Below are 19,569 nucleotides of genomic sequence, written 5' to 3'. Positions count from 1 at the left end.
TCCCGCCATTCTCCTGCCTCAGCCTCCCAAGTAGCTGGGACTACAGGCGCCCGCCACCTCACCCAGCTAGTTTTTTGTATTTTTAGTAGAGACGGGGTTTCACTGTGTTCGCCAGGATGGTCTCGATCTCCTGACCTTGTGATCCGCCCGTCTCGGCCTCCCAAAGTGCTGGGATTACAGGCTTGAGCCACCGCGCCCGGCCTAAGCTCTGATATTTTCAATTTACGTTGGGTTTATCAGGATGTAAGCCCATCGTAAATTGAGGAGCATCTGTGTACCTCTCCCCCCAGTTGTGACAACCAGAAATGTCTCCAGCTGGGCACGGTGGCTCAGACCTGTAATCCCAGCACTTTGGGAGGCCGAGACGGGTGGATCACCTGCATGGCAAATCCCCGTCTCTACTAAAAATACAAAAAAATTAGGCAGGCATGGTGGTGCGTGCCAAGGCAGGAGAATCGCTTGAACCCAGGAGGCAGAGGTTGCAGTGAACTGAGATTGCGCCACTGCGCTGTAGCCTGAGGGACAGAGCAAGACTGTCTCAAAAAAAAAGTCTCCAGATACTGCCAAATGTCTTCTGGGAGGTTAACTCGCCTCCTGTAGAGAACTACTGAACTAAGGTATGGATGTTTGAATGTATTTGCACAAATAACGTATTGTATTGTCTCTGCCTTTGCCTTCAGTACCTGGTTGACTGTGATGAAGTGATCTTCATGAAAGAGGGTTGTATTACGGAAAGAGGCACCCATGAGGAACTGATGAATTTAAATGGTGACTATGCTACCATTTTTAATAACCTGTTGCTGGGAGATACACCGCCAGTTGAGGTAAGATCTGATGGTGTTTGCGTGTGTCCCCTTCTCTCTCTGCAAGGGAAACATAGCCGGAGTGAGTGATGGAGAGATCTCAGCTGAATCCAGTGTCTATGTCTTATTGGCAGGGGCTCTGTTTTCTGGTGAACAGATTGCTGTGCCTTAGTTCACATACTGATTCTGCTCTAGGAGAGCAGGATTGTAGGGCTGGTGAGTTGAGGTCTTCTGTCACGAAGAACTTATTAATATGACAATGGCAGGGAGAAGGATATGGGCTCAGTGAGGGCAGAGAAGATATGTGCTGCTGTTCAGTCACAGTTTCATAAGCTCCGTCCCCCTGATTGAAGCACTATGAAGCTCTTTTTAAATAAACAAGTGAATAAAGTGCCAAGGTAGGGAAAAAAGCACTCAGGTCGGGCGCTGTGACTCTTGCCTATAATCCCAGCATTTTTGGAGGCTAAGGTGGACAGATTGCTTGAGCCCACGAATTTGACACCAACTTGGGCAATGCACATGGAGAAACCATGTCTTTACAAAAAAAAAAATACAAAAATTAGCTGGGTGTGGTGGCGGGCACCTGTAATCCCAGCTACTTGGGAGGGTGAGGCAGGAGAATCACTTGAACCCAGGAGGTGGAGGTTGCAGTGAGCTGAGATTGCTCAGAGAGCAATTCCATCTCAAGAAAAAACAAAAAAAGACATAAGAGAAACTTGGAAAGGGGAGCACTAAGTAGTTTCTGTTGTCTCAGGTAGAACCTGAGGCTGTTTATTGAGTTCCTGTGTGCCCTGTTACAGGCAGTTCTCAGGGGTAGGGCCTGTGTAAGTTGTCACCGTGTGAGAGACATCATCTCTGTCCTTGAGGGACTCACAGTGTTCTAGGGAAGACCAATGTTTTTATGCTCTTACAAGCACTTACAGATGTGGCTTAGAACACTATGTCACATGTATAGCACTAATGGAGTCCTAAGGGCAAATGGGAGGGTGAGCTTTCCAGGGAGTGTTGCCTCATGAAGAACGGAAGACTTGAATCTATCTGAATGGGGACAACTGTGACTGTGATTGGGAGAAGGGGAGGGGCATTCCAAGTGGAGGAACAAGTGTGGACAAAGGTAGAGAAATGGGAAATTGCAATGTGGTGTAAAGAATGGTGTGAAAGGCTGGGCGCGGTGGCTCAAGCCTGTAATCCCAGCACTTTGGGAGGCTGAAACGGGCGGATCACGAGGTCAGGAGATCAAGACCATCCTGGCTAACACGGTGAAACCCCGTCTCTACTAAAAAAATACAAAAAAAAAAACTAGCCGGGCGAGGTGGCGGGCGCCTGTAGTCCCAGCTACTCGGGAGGCTGAGGCAGGAGAATGGCGTAAACCTGGGAGGCGGAGCTTGCAGTGAGCTGAGATCCGGCCACTGCACTCCAGCTTGGATGACAGAGCGAGACTCCGTCTCAAAAAAAAAAAAAAAAAAGAATGGTGTGAAGTCCAGTGTGGCTTGAGAGTAGGGGCCGTGGACACCAGTGAGATGGGAGAGGAGCTTGCAGGATTAGGGTAGGGCCAGAATATGGAGGTCCTACAGAACCAGGCGGAAAAGCTTATGTTTATCCTGTGGTAGCAGTGGGAAATGATCAGATCTATAGATTTGATTTAGTGATGTGGGGGCTCAGAGATAGTAGGAATAGAAATGACCCCACCCCTAAGACCCCACCCCTAATACTTTGGACAACTTGGAATGGACAAGAACAGAATACAAAGTTTACTGTGTTTGGAGTTTAGTGGCTGGGGAGAGCAAATGTCAGTGGACTAAATTTTAAATCTTAAAAATTTAAGGAGATGAGGAAGTACAGGAAATGAGTATAGGTGACCCTTTTAAAAAGTTGGATGGATCTTTTTTCAGTAATAGCAGCTTGATTGATGATTTCCTAATGTGTATCCTGTGGACATTCATCTGGATGGCTAACGTGACTGGAGACTTTTTTTTTTTTTTAATATTATTAGATCAACTCAAAAAAGGAAACCAGTGGTTCACAGAAGAAGTCACAAGACAAGGGTCCTAAAACAGGATCAGTAAAGAAGGAGAAAGCAGTAAAGCCAGAGGAAGGTAATGGCTTTTTTGAAATTTTTAGATTTGTCATCAAAGTTTATCAGAAATTACTTGTGTGGTAAGTAATCCATGATGTTTGATAGCAGTATGTGTACAATATAAATACCTGGTCTTACATTTCTGGAAAACAAAGTTCTTATATAATACTGGGAGACCACGAGGCACCTTCTGTTTGCTTAAACAGACCAGGGCAGTAAGAGTCACCTTCAGACCCATGCCTTCTCCTCCTGTGCAGGATGGGGTCAGGTTTAGGTAATTAGAACTGAGTCATCCTGAGTAAGGAAAAATCGAATGGTGGGTACAGGTTCACCCTTCCATCCAGTGATTCACCTCTGCTCACGGAAAGTCCCAACCAAATCAGAGGTGTTCTGGCTCTAAGAATACCTGTGTCCTCAGAAGTGCCCGTGTTAGAACAGTAGACTCATCACCTTGTCCTGACAATATAGCACCAGGATTATGAGTAAGAGTGACAGAGAGGGGTTTTTCCTACTTGGCGTTTCCTGTCCAGAGCCCTTGATCCTGTTTCTTAAGCCCTTTATGTTATCAACAGTAACAAATCTTGAGAGTTAAGGGAAGCTATTTGCAATAATGTGGGCATTTTCACCTTTGAATTTTAAGTTGCATGTCAATTTAAATACACACACACTGTGTGTGTGTGTGTGTGTGTGTGTGTGTGTGTGTGTTTACTGTATAGATGTAGATATGTGTGGTCTTGTTTTAATCTCTCTGTTACTTCACCTCCTCACCTCACCGTTTTGAATCCAGGGACTTTCTTGGGTTTGCCATTGCTTTGGAGACAGGGCCTGTTGCCACTTCCTTATCCTTAAAACTGCAGGAGGTCAGGCATAGGTGGCTTACACCTGTAGTCCCAGTACTTTGGGAGGCTGAGGTGGGAAGATTGCTTGGGCCCAGGAGTTCAGGACCAGTCTGGACAACATGGCGAGCCCCACTTCTCTACAAAAAATATAAAAATTAGCCAAGCGTGGTGGTGTGTGCCTATAGTCCTACCTACTTGGGAGGCCGAGATGAGCCACTGCACTCCAGCATGGGGGACCGGGTGAGATCCTGACAAAAAAAAAAAAAAGAAACTGCAGGAGATATTTGGTATCGGGAGTTGATCATTCTGACTTACTGCCTCTTTTATTTCTTTTTTAAAAGGTATGGGATTTTGAATTCAGATGTGGTTTATGATACCTTATTGACACACCCCAGAAAACAAACAGCACAGAAGGCTGAGACATTTGTTAGTTCTTACCATAGGCAGTAAAAATCAGAATATCATTAGCAAACATTTGTTCTTCTCTACATAGTCACTAACCTGGCTACTCACAACTCTTAAAGTGCTCAAGGCATGTGTGAGGGAGGCTTATTCCAAGATTTGTAAAGATTATTTGGGTAAAGAGGGAAAAGCCGGATACTATGTTTAGTACCTGGATGAGAGGATCATTAGTAACCCAGACCTCAGCGTCACACAATATGCACACAGATCTGTATGTAACAGATGTAACATACACACAGATCTGCATGTAACAGATGTGATATACACACAGATCTGCATGAAACAGATGTGATATACACGTGGATCTGCATGTAACCGATATGATTTACACACGAATCTGCATGTAACTGATGTGATATACACACAGATCTGCATGTAACTGATGTGATATACACACAGATCTGCATGTAACAGATGTGATATACACACAGATCTGCATGTAACAAATGTGATACACGGAAGCATGAAATCGATGTGATTTACACACGGATCTGCATGTAACTGATGTGATATACACACGGATCTGCATGTAACATGTGATATAAACACAGATCTGCATGTAGCAAATGTGATACACAGATCTGCACGAAACTGATGTGATTTACACACGGATCTGCATGTATCAAATGTGATACACGGATCTGCATGTAACAGATGTGATATACACACAGATCTGCATGTAACAAATGTGATACACGGATCTGCATGAAACCGATGTGATTTACACACGGATCTGCATGTAACTGATGTGATTTACACACGGATCTGCATGTAACTGATGTGATTTACACACGGATCTGCATGTAACAGATGTGATATACACACAGATCTGCATGTAACGTGATAGGCACATGGATCTGCATGTAACAGATGTGATATACACACAGATCTGCATGTAACATGATATGCACATGGATCTGCATGTAACAGATGTGATACACACACAGATCTGCATGTAATGTGATATGCACATGGATCTGCATGTAACAGATGTGATATACACACAGATCTGCATGTAACGTGATATGCACATGGATCTGCATGTAACAGATGTGATATACACAGATCTGCATGAAACTGATTTGATATACACACAGATCTGCATGTAACAGATGTGATATACACACGGATCTGCATGTAACTGATGTGATATACACACGGGTCTGCATGTAACATGATATGCACATGGATCTGCATGTAACAGATGTGATACACACACAGATCTGCATGTAACGTGATATGCACATGGATCTGCATGTAACAGATGTGATATACACACAGATCTGCATGTAATGTGATATGCACATGGATCTGCATGTAACATGTGATATACACACAGATCTGCATGTAACGTCATATGCACATGGATCTGCATGTAACATGTGATATACACACAGATCTGCATGTAACGTGATATGCACATGGATCTGCATGTAACAGATGTGATATACACACGGATCTGCATGTAACGTGATATGCACACGGATCTGCATGTAACGTGATATGCACACGGATCTGCATGTAACCGATGTGATATACACACGGATCTGCATGTAACCGATGTGATAGACACATGGATCTGCATGTAACCGATGTGATAGACACACGGATCTGCATGTAACGTGATATGTACACGGATCTGTATGTAACAAATGTGATACACACGAATCTGCATGAAACCAATGTGATTTACACACGGATCTGCATGAAACCGATGTGATTTACACATGGATCAGCATGTAACTGATTTGATATATACACGGATCTGTATGTAACCGATGTGATATACACATGGATCTGCATGTAACAGATGTGATATACACACGGATCTGCATGTAACAGTTCTGCAGATGTATTCCCTAAATCTAAAATGAAAGTTCAAAAACAAAACAGAGAAAAGCTTACTGTATAGCTGTTTCTCTTGCAAATGAAAAATTAAATTCTGTGCCCTGTAACTAACTGAATAAACTCTCCTCTAGGCCAAGGGTACCCAATGGAACCTGAAAATCTGTTCAGACCGTGAAGGGAAGACAATGTTGGATGTGCCTTATTATACTCCCCTGCCTTTAGAGTTCAGGCACGCAACTGACCAGCATTAACATTTGTATAGAGATCCTAAGACGCATTAACATTTATATAGAGATCCTAAGACTGACAGAACAGTCTCTTTGTAGCTATAAGATACTTAAGTCCAACCTGACTCTGTTAAAATAATAGAGCATCACATGACAGATAGCAGGGCCCTGGAAGAAATGCATATTTTGAAATGTCCCTGTAAAGCTGTCTGTTGAAGGGGAAATTCTGCATTCTGTAGAGAATCTCCTTCCTTTACTAGGTCTCTCCAGAGGGTCTGACACCTTTGATAGGAGACATTCACATCTATTCTCTCTGAAGTCTGCTACTGGGAGGCTTCATCTACATGACAAGAACCTTGGCGCGCACACCCTGTCCCCCACCACTCCCCGACTTACTTACCTCAAGCTAATTTCAACTCTTTAGGCAGAGCTTAGCCCTTTCAACCAATTGCCAATCAGAAAAAATCTTTGAATTAACCTCTGACCTGTAAGCTGCACCTCCCTGCCCCATGTTGCCCCACCTTTCTGGATCAAACCAATGATTACCCCACTTACATTGATTGATGTTTCATGTCTCCCTAAAATATAAAACCAAGTTGTAATCCAGCTGCCTTGGGCCTGTTCTCAGGACTTTCTGAGGCTGCTTCACTGGTCACGATCCTTAACCTTGGCAAAACTAACTCTTAAATTGATTGAGACCCGTCTCAAGATACTTGGCTGGTTTACACTCTGTATTCTCATATTAGTGTCAGGAATCTGACTGCGCCAGGGAAACCCTCAGGAATATATTTGAACCTTTTCTGTCCTCCAGCAGCCAGCCAGTTACTATGTCCTACTGAATTTACCTCCCGAAATTCCATCCCCCCATCACAACCCTAGTTCAGGCCTTTATCATCTTGTACATACAGTGTTACAGCTGCCTCCTTTTGAACTTGTCTTCCACACTGTCAGCTGCGAGATCTAGTTAAAAACATGAGACCAGCTGGGTGCGGTGGCTCACTCCTGTAATCCCAGCATTTTGGGAAGCTGAGGCAGGTGGATCGCCTGAGGTCAGGAGTTGGAGACCAGCCTAGCCAACATGGTGAAACCCTGTCTCTACTAAAAATACAAAAATTAGCCAAGCGTGGTGGCAGGCGCCTGTAATCCCAGCTACTTGGGAGGCTGAGGCAGAAGAATTGCTTGAACCTGGGAAGGTGGAGGTTTCAGTAAGCCGAGATCACGCCACTGCACTCCAGCCTGGGTGACAGAGCGAGACTCCATCTCAAGAAAACAAAAAACAAAAAAAAAAACAAAAAGCAAAAACCATGAGACCAGCCAACTTTTCTGCATGGAGTCTTTCAGTAACCTTCCATTTTCAAAGCTGCATTTTCTAATCTTTTTCCTGATAGGGCACACATAGAAAAGGCTCTTTGTGTGGAACACGGGAGGCATGAAAGAGAATGCTCGCTCCCAGAGGCAGCTGCTCTGGCAGTATCAGCCATCCCAGGTCCATCCTAGCCCAACGGAAGTCAGACAAACCTGTCACCCTTTCTCTTGATAAGTTCTTTGTGGGGCCAAAATTCAAAGCCTTCTGTGACCACAGCCTGCTTAGTCGGCCTCATCTCTTGCCACTCTTTAAGTGCACATCTGTTCCAGCTGTGCCAAATCACTGTGGTTGTGTGTTTTGCTACCCCTGTGCTTGTGCTCATGTTGTTTTCTCTGCCTGGTATTTCTCCTCTCCCCAGCCGGTCACCTGTGGGTTACCTTTTGAGAAGCAATACAGAAAGTCTTACCTGAAACATGTCTGCCAACCACCCCCACCTAAGCCAAATAGGTCAAGTATACCTCTCCGGGGGTTCTCATGCTGCCCTGTGTATAGCTCTTATCATCACATTGAGCACATTTTACTATAATTATGTGATTATTGATCTGCCCATCCTACCAGTCTGTGGTAGGTTCCTCAGCCAGGTCCCTAGGGGTGGGGACCTGGTCTTCATCCTCTTTGCTGCTCCTGGGCTTCATCCTGGGCCTGGTTCATGGCAGGTGCTCAGTAAATGTTAAATAGATGAATGAATGCTTCTGACAAAGAGGAAATTGCATCTAGAGCCCTGTGAAGCTGCAGGCTCTCCGATTCTGCTGCTCTGCAGGTGACTTAGTTTTGTGGAAATAGTTCTTTCCTTCTGAGTCCATGTTTCTTTTTTCCTTACCTAGGACAGCTCGTGCAGCTGGAAGAGAAAGGGCAGGGTTCAGTGCCCTGGTCAGTATATGGTGTCTACATCCAGGCTGCTGGAGGCCCCTTGGCATTCCTGGTTATTATGGCCCTTTTCATGCTGAATGTAGGCAGCACTGCCTTCAGCACCTGGTGGCTGAGTTACTGGATCAAGCAAGGAAGTGGGGTAAGGTTACTTATAAATGGGAAAGTTCTGTGTCTAAGAATGTGGCTATTTCTCCCTATTCCCTGGCTATTCTTAGGGAAACTGTTCTAGTTTTCACTTAAAAGCCATGAAGAGCCGGGCGCGGTGGCTCAAGCCTGTAATCCCAGCACTTTGGGAGGCCGAGACGGGCGGATCACGAGGTCAGGAGATCGAGACCATCCTGGCTAACACGGTGAAACCCCGTCTCCTACTAAAAATACAAAAACTAGCCGGGCGAGGTGGCGGGCGCCTGTAGTCCCAGCTACTCCGGAGGCTGAGGCAGGAGAATGGCGTAAACCCGGGAGGCGGAGCTTGCAGTGAGCTGAGATCTGGCCACTGCACTCCAGTCCGGGCGACAGAGCGAGACTCCGCCTCAAAAAAAAAAAAAAAAAAAGCCATGAAGAGGCCGGGCACGGTGGCTCAAGCCTGTAATCCCAGCACTTTGGGAGGCCGAGACGGGCGGATCACAAGGTCAGGAGATCGAGACCATCCTGGCTAACATGGTGAAACCCCGTCTCTACTAAAAATACAAAAACTAGCCGGGCGAGGTGGCAGGCGCCTGTAGTCCCAGCTACTCGGGAGGCTGAGGCGGGAGAATGGCGTGAACCCGGGAGGCGGAGCTTGCAGTGAGCTGAGATCCGGCCACTGCACTCCAGGCTGGGCAACAGAGTGAGACTCCCGTCTCAAAAAAAAAAAAAAAAAAGCCATGAAGAGAGATTTTTCCAGGATGAAAAGATGAGTCCCTAATGTAGCCTAACTATAAAGAAAAAAACCCTGACCAACCCACAGGGCAGTAGGGCATGTCAGTAGGACACCTGCAGGCTATCTGCTCTCATCCATTATGTATTAGTCCATTTTTGCACTGCTATAAAGAAATACCCAAGAGTGGGTAATTGATAAAGGAAAGAGGGTTAATTGACTCACAGTTCCACATAACTGGGGAGGCCCCAGGAAACTTACAATCATGGTGGAAGGCAAAGGAGAAGCAGGCACCTTCTTCACAAGGTGGCAGGAGAGAGAGAAGAGAGCATGTGTGTGCAGGAGGACATCTTAAACACTTCTAAAACCATCAGGTCTCGTGAGAACTCACTGTCACGACGAGAACAGCATGGGGAAACCACCCCATGATCCAGTCACCTCCCACCAGGTCCCTTCCTCAACACCTGGGGATTACAATTCAAGATGAGCTTTGGGTGGTGACACAAAGCCTAACCATATCACATTAGAACAGTGAGAAAGAGGGCTAGGTGTGGTGGCTCATGCCTGTAATCCCAGCACTTTGGGAGGCCGAGGCAGGCGGATCACTTGGGGCTAGGAGTTCGAGACCAGCATGGCCAACATGGCAAAACCCCGTCTGTACTAAAAATACAAAAATTAGCTGGGCATGGTGGTGCACACCTGTAATCCCAGGTACTTGAGAGGCTGAGGCATGAGAATTGCTTAAACTTAGGAGGCAGAGGGTGCCGTGAGCCATGATTGCGCCTCTGCACTCCAGCCTGGGTGACAGAGCGAGACACTGTCTCAAAAAAACAAAAAAGATAAAGAGGTGGACAAAGCCATGGCCAGGTCTCAGGGTCATTATCCTGTACCCTGCCCTGCCCTTGAGCTGAGAATGGCGCTGAGCAGGGGCTCTTGGCAGTCTTTAGGAGTCTTGCCTCATAGAGCTTTGGCTCCAAACAGAACACCACTGTGACTCGAGGGAACGAGACCTCGGTGAGTGACAGCATGAAGGACAATCCTCGTATGCAGTACTATGCCAGCATCTACGCCCTCTCCATGGCAGTCATGCTGATCCTGAAAGCCATTCGAGGAGTTGTCTTTGTCAAGGTATGCAGTGGTGGGTGGTGTCTGCCCTCCTCCCTGGTGACCTGTGGTCAGGCTTTGGTGTGGCATCCCTCAATTCATGCTGAGTAGGAGAGCTCCCTTAAGCAGGATGGCCCTAGCTGAGATGACTCGTATTCCATTAGCCTTTGCCTTTTCTCACTTGCCACCCGTCCCTCCTGACCCCTCACACCTCCCCGCTTTGGGAGAGGATGTGCTGTGGAGCGGTTCTCTGGACCAGTAGGAACAGAGCCATCCTGGGCCCTGACCACTCTGTGCTCTGCTCCTCAGGGCACACTGCGAGCTTCCTCCCGGCTGCATGATGAGCTTTTCCGAAGGATCCTTCGAAGCCCTATGAAGTTTTTTGACACGACCCCCACAGGGAGGATTCTCAACAGGTTTTCCAAAGACATGGATGAAGGTATTTCTCACTGAGCCTTTTTTTAATGCTCTGGAGCTCACTGTGCTTCCAGCCTTCTAGATGATTCTCCAAATGTGCAGATCTGTCTGTCTGTAGATCCTGAGAGCACGGTGGCTGCTGGTGTTTTCACCAGGAACATTGCATCTGCGTTTTCTGTCTTGTTTGACCTGAAAACAAATTCAATGGTTTGAGTTAGCAGAAAGGCTTTGGACAGACGCATCTGAGATTCTGAAACACACAGATGTTAAAGCAATGCATTGGTTTCTGGATGCCTACAGCCTGGCAGGTTTTCTGGCTGTTGTATGGGCTGTGCCTGCACCAGAACTGAAATACTGTACCCCCACAGTTCAGAGTAACGGTAAAGCCCCTGACATTGACGGAGGGCTTCCTGTGCAGCAAGCAGCGTGCTCAGTGTTTTATGCATGTTATCTTAATCCCTGCAGCAGCCCTGTCTGGTGGGTGTTGTTTCACTCCTTGAATACATGAGAAAGCTGCTATCTGGAAAGGTCAAGGAACTGGCCCAAGATCTACAGCTATTGAGTAACAAAGCTGGAAATTGAGCCCAGATCTTTTGACTCCAAAGCTAATGTTTTTAATTGCTGCACTATAGCTGCCTTCATAGAAGGACTGTGTTTCAGGCATTGATAGGCCATTGTAAACCCATGGCCAGAGGTAACAAGGAATCAGAACTATCCCTGATATTCGAACTGATGCATAACATGTTCCCATTTCTGCTAAACACACACATACGTGCTCACACATGAATGGAAAAAAGAAAAAAAGTAAATAATAGCAGCATGTCTGAGATTTGCATGAAAATACTTTAGCCAAAAGAAAAAAGGGGGTGTGGTGGGGAGACAGCCAAAAAGAGATGAAAGTTGATTAACTGTTGAAGGGTCTGTGCTCTTCCTTTAACTTTTGTGTATCTTTAAAAATTTTGCAAGACAAAAAATGTCTTAAATGTTAACGGCAGTTCATTGGTATTGGTAAGAATGTAGTTTTTGTTTTCTTCTTCACATATTTATATTCCAAATTTTTAAAACAAGCATATGTTACTTTGTAAAGGGGGAAAATGTTTAAAGCCATGGGGCAGGAAGCGAACCAAGAAAAGGGAGTGGAGTAAGAGGATTTTCTTGAGACAAAAAAAAAAAAAAAATTTTCAGAGCATCCAGGTTTCTAAATTTTTCTTTGATCAGACTGTTTAAAGACAACACAAACTTCAAATAGAGATTTTGTGGAACCTCTTTTTGTTTTCTTCCATTTTCAGTTCCATTTTTCCAAACTGTCTGACACTTGCTCCTTTATTGGTTTCTGCAGTTGATGTGCGGCTGCCGTTCCAGGCTGAGATGTTCATCCAGAACGTTATCCTGGTGTTCTTCTGCGTGGGAATGATCGCGGGAGTCTTCCCGTGGTTCCTTGTGGCAGTGGGGCCCCTTGTCATCCTCTTTTCAGTCCTGCACATTGTCTCCAGGTAAAGAGGAAGCATTCATGTCTGCTGGGGTCCCGGAGAAGCCTGAGTTGCTGGGACTGTGACACGGAGCTCATTCTCTCTCCAGGGTCCTGATTCGGGAGCTGAAGCGTCTGGACAATATCACGCAGTCACCTTTCCTCTCCCACATCACGTCCAGCATACAGGGCCTTGCCACCATCCACGCCTACAATAAAGGGCAGGAGTTTCTGCACAGGTTTGTCCTGATGGGGGCTAGAGGCCTCAAGGGGTAGTCAGCATCCCAGCACTTGATACATGTCTGGGAGGCTCTTCAAGGCCAGAGATGGAGATTATAAAGCTCATTACCAAGGGTATTCATGATTTAATGGAATAATCTCTGATTAAAATCCAATTGTTTGGTGGAACTCCTTTCTGAGCAAGTGAGAAAACAAAAATAGAGATTTGGGCCGCATGTGGTATCATGTGCCTATAGTCACAGCTACTCAGGAGGCTGACGCTGGAGGATGGCTTGAGCCCAGGTGTTCAAGTCCAGCGTGGGCAATATAGTGGACCCCATCTCAAAACAAAATACAAAGAAAAAACCCCACAGATTAGGAGTGTATTGGCCTTTGGTCCTGAAAAGCTATATTTCATAGAGTTTTGCTTTTTCTTTTAAGTAGTAAAAGGTAGTCATTGACATTTGAGTAGATTTTATTTAAGCATAAGGTATTGTTTATTTGTGAAACTTATGTACATTTCATTGTGGAGCTTTGTATTAATAAGAGATTGGAACTAACTTAAATATTCTTCAATATAAGACATGTTGAATAAGCTATGGTATATCCAGAGTACTATGTGGCCCTTAAAAAGAATGAGGCAGCTCTATAGGTACTGATAGGAAATGAATATCAGGCTGGGTACAGTGGCTCATGCCTGTAATCCCAGCACTTTTGGAGGCCAAGGTTGGTGGATCACCTGAGGTCGGGAGTTTGAGACCAGCCTGGCCAACATGGTGGAACCTTGTCTTTACCAAAAATACAAAAAAATTAACCAGGCGTGGTGGCAGGCGCCTGTAATCCCAGCTCCTTGGGAGGCTGAGGCAGGAGAATTGCTTGAATTTGGGAGGCAGAGGTTTCAGTGAGACCAGATGTTGCCAGTGCACTCCAGCCTGGGCGACAAGAGTGAGACTCCATCTCAAAAAAATAAAAATAAAAATTTAGAATATCTCTGTTTTTTTTTTTTTTTTTTTTTTTTTTTTGAGACGGAGTCTCGCTCTGTCACCCAGGCTGGAGTGCAGTGGCCGGATCTCAGCTCACTGCAAGCTCCGCCTCCCGGGTTTGGAAACGGAGTCTTGCTGTGTTGCCCAGGCTGGAGTGCAGTGGTGCGATCTCGGCTCACTGCAAGCTCCGCCTCCCAGGTTCACGCCATTCTCCTGCCTCAGCCTCCGAGTAGCTGGGGCTACAGGCACCCGCCACCTCGCCCGGCTAGTTTTTTGTATTTTTAGTAGAGATGGGGTTTCAGCATATTAGCCAGGATGGTCTTGATCTGACCTCGTGATCCACCCGCCTCGGCCTCCCAAAGTGCTGGGATTACAGGCTTGAGCCACCGCGCCCGGCCTAGAATATCTCTGAAAGGATTTAAGAAAACCTGTTAGTTGCCACTGGAAGGGAGAACTGAGTAGCTGGAAGATGGGAAGGAGACAGACTTGACTTTTCATGGTAAACCTTTTGTAACTTTTAAATTTTCTATTCTGTATATATGTTGCCTATTGCAAAAGTTAGGTAACTATTTTTAGAGAGAAAATTTAGAATAGAAAGTTTAGAAAAAAATATTTTCAAAATGTTAAATGACTCAGAAAAATAATTCCTAAACTTTAAGCAGAAAGGAAAGTGAAATGTACTAAATACATACATGTGTATATACCTACACACAGTAAATGTAAGTGCATTGAAAAAAAACTGCTGGGAGGAAATGCAGCAGAATATCAACTCTGGTTTTAACAGGGTGATGAGATTATTGGAATTTTACATCTTCCTATTTTTATTGCATTTTCTAAATTTTCTGTAAAGATTACACATTTTATTGGAAAGAGGAAAAGTGATTTTTCAAAGCAAAGCACATCTGCGCAGCAGAACTTCCTACTCTGGAGTTCTAGTTGTACATGGTGCACTGAGCCTTCAGAGGGGTCTGGTCTGCTCTCTGGGACCCCTATTGATGGCCGTGCCATGCACCTTCAGTAGCAGTCAAGGTTGCCTGAGTCCCTTTTGCTGTGGTTTAGCTCGCTTCTCCTGGTGCTTGGCTCCACAGCTGGGGAATAAGTGCCATTCTGCACAGTGGCGGTGTGTGCACACACTTACGGTGTTCCCGTATTCACTCTGAGTTTCTTTTCCCTGGTCTTGAACCATTTCTGCTGTTGGCGTTTATAACCTTTCTTTCTTTCAGAAAATGCCCTCTCACCTAAGACATTTTTCTAAACTGTGACACAAGCCTCTTTATTCAGTCTCTTTTCCCATGCTTACTCTGTGCTGAGGTAGATGTTTTTCCCTAACATCTTTAATAGGATTTTTTTTTTAAAGAGTAACTAAGATTAGAAAAACTTAATGTCCTCCTGTGCATGTGGCCTAGAATACCTCCAGAATTCCTAGAATACCCTCCTTGAGTTTCCAGGGCATTCATTCTCTCAGTTAGCAACAGGACGTATGTAAACATGTGCCTTCCATCCTGTGATCACTGAAGCTTTGACCGTGTGCGGGGTTGTGTGGTACTTTCTTTGCTTATTAGGTGTTGTCTTTCTCACAGGTACCAGGAGCTGCTGGATGACAACCAAGCTCCTTTTTTCTTGTTTACGTGTGCGATGCGGTGGCTGGCTGTGCGGCTGGACCTCATCAGCATCGCCCTCATCACCACCACGGGGCTGATGATCGTTCTCATGCATGGGCAGATTCCCCCAGCCTACGCAGGTCTCGCCATCTCTTATGCTGTCCAGGTCAGTCTCTGGGATAGGAGCGTCATCTTTGCTTATTGAGTCCTTCCTATGCTGACGTAAAAGAGGCATGATTGATGGAGGCTCCACCCTGAGCCGTTATTTCACCTCTAGACACCTAGAGTTGCTCGTGGTCTAATTTGACAGTAACAATCTGGATTTGACTGGGGCAGGTAGGGATAGGAGAGAGGTAAGTGTGGAATCCAGGAATAAAGGCATTAAACTCTGTTGCATGTGTGTAAGAAATAGTTGCTATTTTCTTCAAAAAGAAATATGATCTTGAAAATAGTTTCTTACTTGTGGGTTTCTATGTTCACCACCATTTTCATCTCTGGCCTCTTTCTAGTCTTCTAAGAAATATTATAGACTATAATATTTATTTGACAATTGGTTGGGGAAGACAGTGCGTTATATAGACTGTTTTTAGACTCCCCAGTCTGTGGAGCACGGAGGCTCCAGATTCACTCATTTGCCAGCATTACGTATCTGATTTGACTTTCCTGGAAGCATTCTTACTAGTTGCTCATAGGTTGATATCTCCATTTGTTGTGACTCCCACAAACGGGCTCAGATACAAGTAGGAAGTCCGGAAGTGAATCAGCTGCAGATATGTGTTACTGGAAATGTAAAGATGAATAGAAAGCCTTTGGGTACAAGAAAGTGGTTCCAGCAGCACCATAATACTGCCTGCATTCACTGAGCATTGCAGTTGGTGGGGTAACAGGTATGTCTTCAAAGCTAAGAGAACGACTAGGTCCCTAAGACCAGCTGCTGCATGTGCTCAGTTCTTAGTGATCCTCTAGATGAAGGAAGTTCTCCAGCATTGGCCTGGCACGTATTGAAAATGAATTATCTCTTTGATTGTTGGTTTTCATTATCAGTTAACGGGGCTGTTCCAGTTTACGGTCAGACTGGCATCCGAGACAGAAGCTCGATTCACCTCGGTGGAGAGGATCAATCACTACATTAAGGTCAGACTGCTATAGGCCTTTTACTGTGATCTGACTCCTCCTGGAGTCGGTTTACCCTTTGCTGCCTCAGCTGGGTGTACAAGGAGGAGGCTTGTGTTCTCTGCGTATCTAATCCCACAGAATCTCCAGCAGTCTCTCCACCGTGCTTGGAATAGGGAAGAGATTACCATAAGAGTTTCTAAGTATATTTGTAATTTATGTCGAGTTGAGAACTTCATTGGCTAATTTCCAGAACGTTCAGAATCTTGTCAAATGGAGCATTTTCCTTGCACTGTTTAAAACCATGTATTGTTTTAATTCTTACTGTAGTCCAATTGTTCTTAATCGGGATGGCCATCAGGACCCCTGAGCTTTTGACAGGACAAACGTGGCCTCAACTCTGGATTCTGTTGCAGTGGATTGGGGTAGGACCCAGGCTTCTGTAGTTTGAAAACTCTAGCTAATTCTAAACTGCTCTCCCAGCTTACAAACAAGTAAATTTAATTGATACTGAGACTATCCAGCTATTCCCACTTTTCCCCAGGAACCCCTTCTGTCTCGCCATGGGTGGCAGGCATCTTGCTGCTGTCCTAATTGGAACTCTTAAAGTGATTTCCTACAGGGGTGTCTTAGTCCATTTCACACTGCTATAAAGAACTACCTGAGACTGGGTAATTTATGAAGAAAAGAGAGTTAAGTCACTCACAGTTCCGCAGGCTTAACAGGAAGCATGGCTGGGAGGCCTCAGGAAACTTACAATCATAGCGAAATGTGAAGGGGAAACAAGCATATCTTCCCATGGCAAAGCAGGAGAGAGAGAGAGAAGGTGGAAGTGCTATACACTTTCAAACAACCAGATCTCCTGAGAACTCATTATCACGAGAACAGCAAGGGGGAAATCCGCCCCCCTGATTCAGTCATCTGCCACCAGGCCCCTCCCCTGACACATGGGGATAATTATACAATTCAAGATGAGATTTAGGTGGGGACACAGAGCCAAACCATATCAAGGGGTGTCCAATCATTTGGCTTCCCAGGGTCACACTGGAAGAAGAATTGTCTTGGGCCACACATAAAATAATACTGATGATAGCTGATGAACTTAAAACAAAAATTGCAAAAAAAGTCTCATAATGTGTTAAGAAAGTTTACACATTTGTGTTAGGCCACATTCAAAGCTGTCCTGGGCTGCATGTAGCCCAGGGGCTGCAGACTGGACAAATTTGCTTATAAAGAAGCAGCATTTTAAGTAGTTAGATTCTCAAATTGAACTCAATTCTTAAGAGTTATCTGTTTTATTGAACTGCTGTGAGACTTTACAAGCATCTGTGTCGTTATTTATATGTGAAGAGTATATTCTGAGTTCCCAACACTTGACTTTGAAACATAGTTTTGAAAAGTTAACTTTTTTCTTTTTTTCCTTTTTTTTTTTATTTTTGAGAGAGGATCTTATTTTGTCACCCAGGCTTGAGTGCAGTGGCGTGAATACGGCTCAGTCCAGCCTCTATCTCCCAGACTCAAGTGATCCTCCCACCTCAGCCCCCTAAGTAGCTGGGACTACAGGCATGCACCGCTAGGCCCAGCTCATTTTTGTATTTTTTGTAGAGATGGGTTTTGCCATGTTGCCCAGGCTGGTCTCAAACTCCTGGGCTCAAGCGATCTGCCTCTGCCTGCACCTCCCAAAATGCTGGGATTATAGACAGGAGCCATAGTGTCCAGCCTGAAAAATTTCTCTTTCACTTGGGAACTGAGTGTATGTAAACTGGATTTTCTAATAGAGATGTGTTTCACTGATTTGCTTTGACAGTGAACCTCCTTAGTGGTGGAATATTTCTTAAGCTTACAAATGAGTAACTTTCTTATTCTCAGAAAGGATGGCAGGTGGCTGCCCAGTGTATCTAGTAATAGCTCTTCTTTAATATTTAGAAATTAGCCTCTTTGCACACTGTCCTGATATGTAGATGACTCGTGTATACATATGTGCAGTGTTTGAGTTAAATGTTATGGTTGGTGAGAGCCTCATGCTGGAGAGGTCAGGATTACGGTCAGTGGTGGTACAAAGTGGACTCTGCTGAAACCGGTCACATTTCAGAGGCCTGCCCTCCCACTGACTGTCCCAACACAGAGTCCTTCCAGCTTGGAGTTTTGGACTTCAGGCTTAAGCCCCCAGAGTGCTACAGTCTTTGGCCCTTACTTCCCCCATAAGGCTATATATTCCATGGACAATTGCCAGAGAGTTTTAAAAGATCATGAAATATGATTGTTGATGACAAAAATTACCCAAGCAGTTATATCACAGCATTTTGAGCTGGAATAGATTCTCAAGATCATCTAATCCAGTCTCCACAATTTGCATAAGAAACTAAGATGCAGAAGAAGTGGTGATCTGTCCAGGTCACACAGTGGCAAAATTAGAATTAGAGTCTGTGTCTCCTGGATTGACCAAGATGTGCCAGAATGCCAGGATCCAATTAGATGTTCAGTAAATATTAGTTTTCTTCCATCGGATTTAAGCCAATGATTATCAAATGGTAGAATCCTATCTCAAAGAATTTCAGTAAAAACTGCTATGGTGGAGTGGTGGAAGGCCTCGTGTCTGCCTGTGTCGGTTTTCCCTTGGCCCCCAAGGCAGCTTTGTGGAAGAATTCCTTGAGACAAAAGGTAGTCCAAACACCACTTCCCTCCCCAGGCTGCTGCTAGTAGCCATAACACTTAGTAGCCATTGTGCTCTGTCTCTGTCTGGTTTAGTGATAATAAGCATTTACTGCCAAGGGATTCTTTCCTAGCAAGGTGACGGGGTGGCAGCTACCTCGGTGTGGCTACTATGATTCTCCTGGTTTTATTTCTCTGTGACAAAGCCTGCAGCTTCCCAAGAATCTGTGGTCAGTCTGAACCGGCCACTTCTGTCTCCCCAGACTCTCTCCTTGGAAGCACCTGCCAGAATTAAGAACAAGGCTCCCTCCCCTGACTGGCCCCAGGAGGGAGAGGTGACCTTCGAGAATGCAGAGATGAGGTACCGAGAAAACCTCCCTCTCGTCCTGAAGAAAGTATCCTTCACGATCAAACCTAAAGAGAAGATTGGCATTGTGGGGCGGACAGGATCCGGTAAGGATGTGCAAAGCCTTCTTTGAATCCATTGGAACGTAGCAGTTTATGAAATACCACTTTCATCCCTTTAAACCAGATCCTTGTTTGATAAGCGATTAGTGTCTCAGCCCCCTACCGAAACCAATTTTCTAGGTTTATTGTTGACCCCGCTTTGTTAACATTGAGTGCTGTTCCCAGGCATAAAGGTGCACATTCTCAATGCACAACA

At 45.1% G+C, this 19,569-nt stretch overlaps 1 protein-coding gene across 7 annotated transcripts in view; it reads left to right on the top strand.

The window, feature by feature from the left end:
• The window catches only part of ABCC5 (ATP binding cassette subfamily C member 5), a 97,617-nt gene that overhangs the window by 55,405 nt on the left and 22,643 nt on the right, over nucleotides 1–19,569 (top strand). For all 7 annotated transcript variants that reach the window (XM_033211857.1, XM_033211862.1, XM_033211856.1 and 4 more), the window contains 10 exons: nucleotides 681–824; nucleotides 2,797–2,899; nucleotides 8,447–8,631; nucleotides 10,330–10,476; nucleotides 10,762–10,891; nucleotides 12,209–12,362; nucleotides 12,448–12,576; nucleotides 15,120–15,306; nucleotides 16,185–16,274; nucleotides 19,169–19,358. In XM_033211857.1, coding sequence (XP_033067748.1) covers nucleotides 681–824; nucleotides 2,797–2,899; nucleotides 8,447–8,631; nucleotides 10,330–10,476; nucleotides 10,762–10,891; nucleotides 12,209–12,362; nucleotides 12,448–12,576; nucleotides 15,120–15,306; nucleotides 16,185–16,274; nucleotides 19,169–19,358 — 1,459 coding nt within the window. The remainder of the gene's footprint in view (nucleotides 1–680; nucleotides 825–2,796; nucleotides 2,900–8,446; nucleotides 8,632–10,329; nucleotides 10,477–10,761; nucleotides 10,892–12,208; nucleotides 12,363–12,447; nucleotides 12,577–15,119; nucleotides 15,307–16,184; nucleotides 16,275–19,168; nucleotides 19,359–19,569) is intronic.

The sequence above is a fragment of the Trachypithecus francoisi genome, unplaced genomic scaffold (genome assembly GCF_009764315.1).
Source record: "Trachypithecus francoisi isolate TF-2019V2 unplaced genomic scaffold, Tfra_2.0 Lachesis_group0, whole genome shotgun sequence".
Taxonomy (NCBI): domain Eukaryota; kingdom Metazoa; phylum Chordata; class Mammalia; order Primates; family Cercopithecidae; genus Trachypithecus; species Trachypithecus francoisi.
This window is presented reverse-complemented; position numbering and strand designations above follow the sequence as displayed.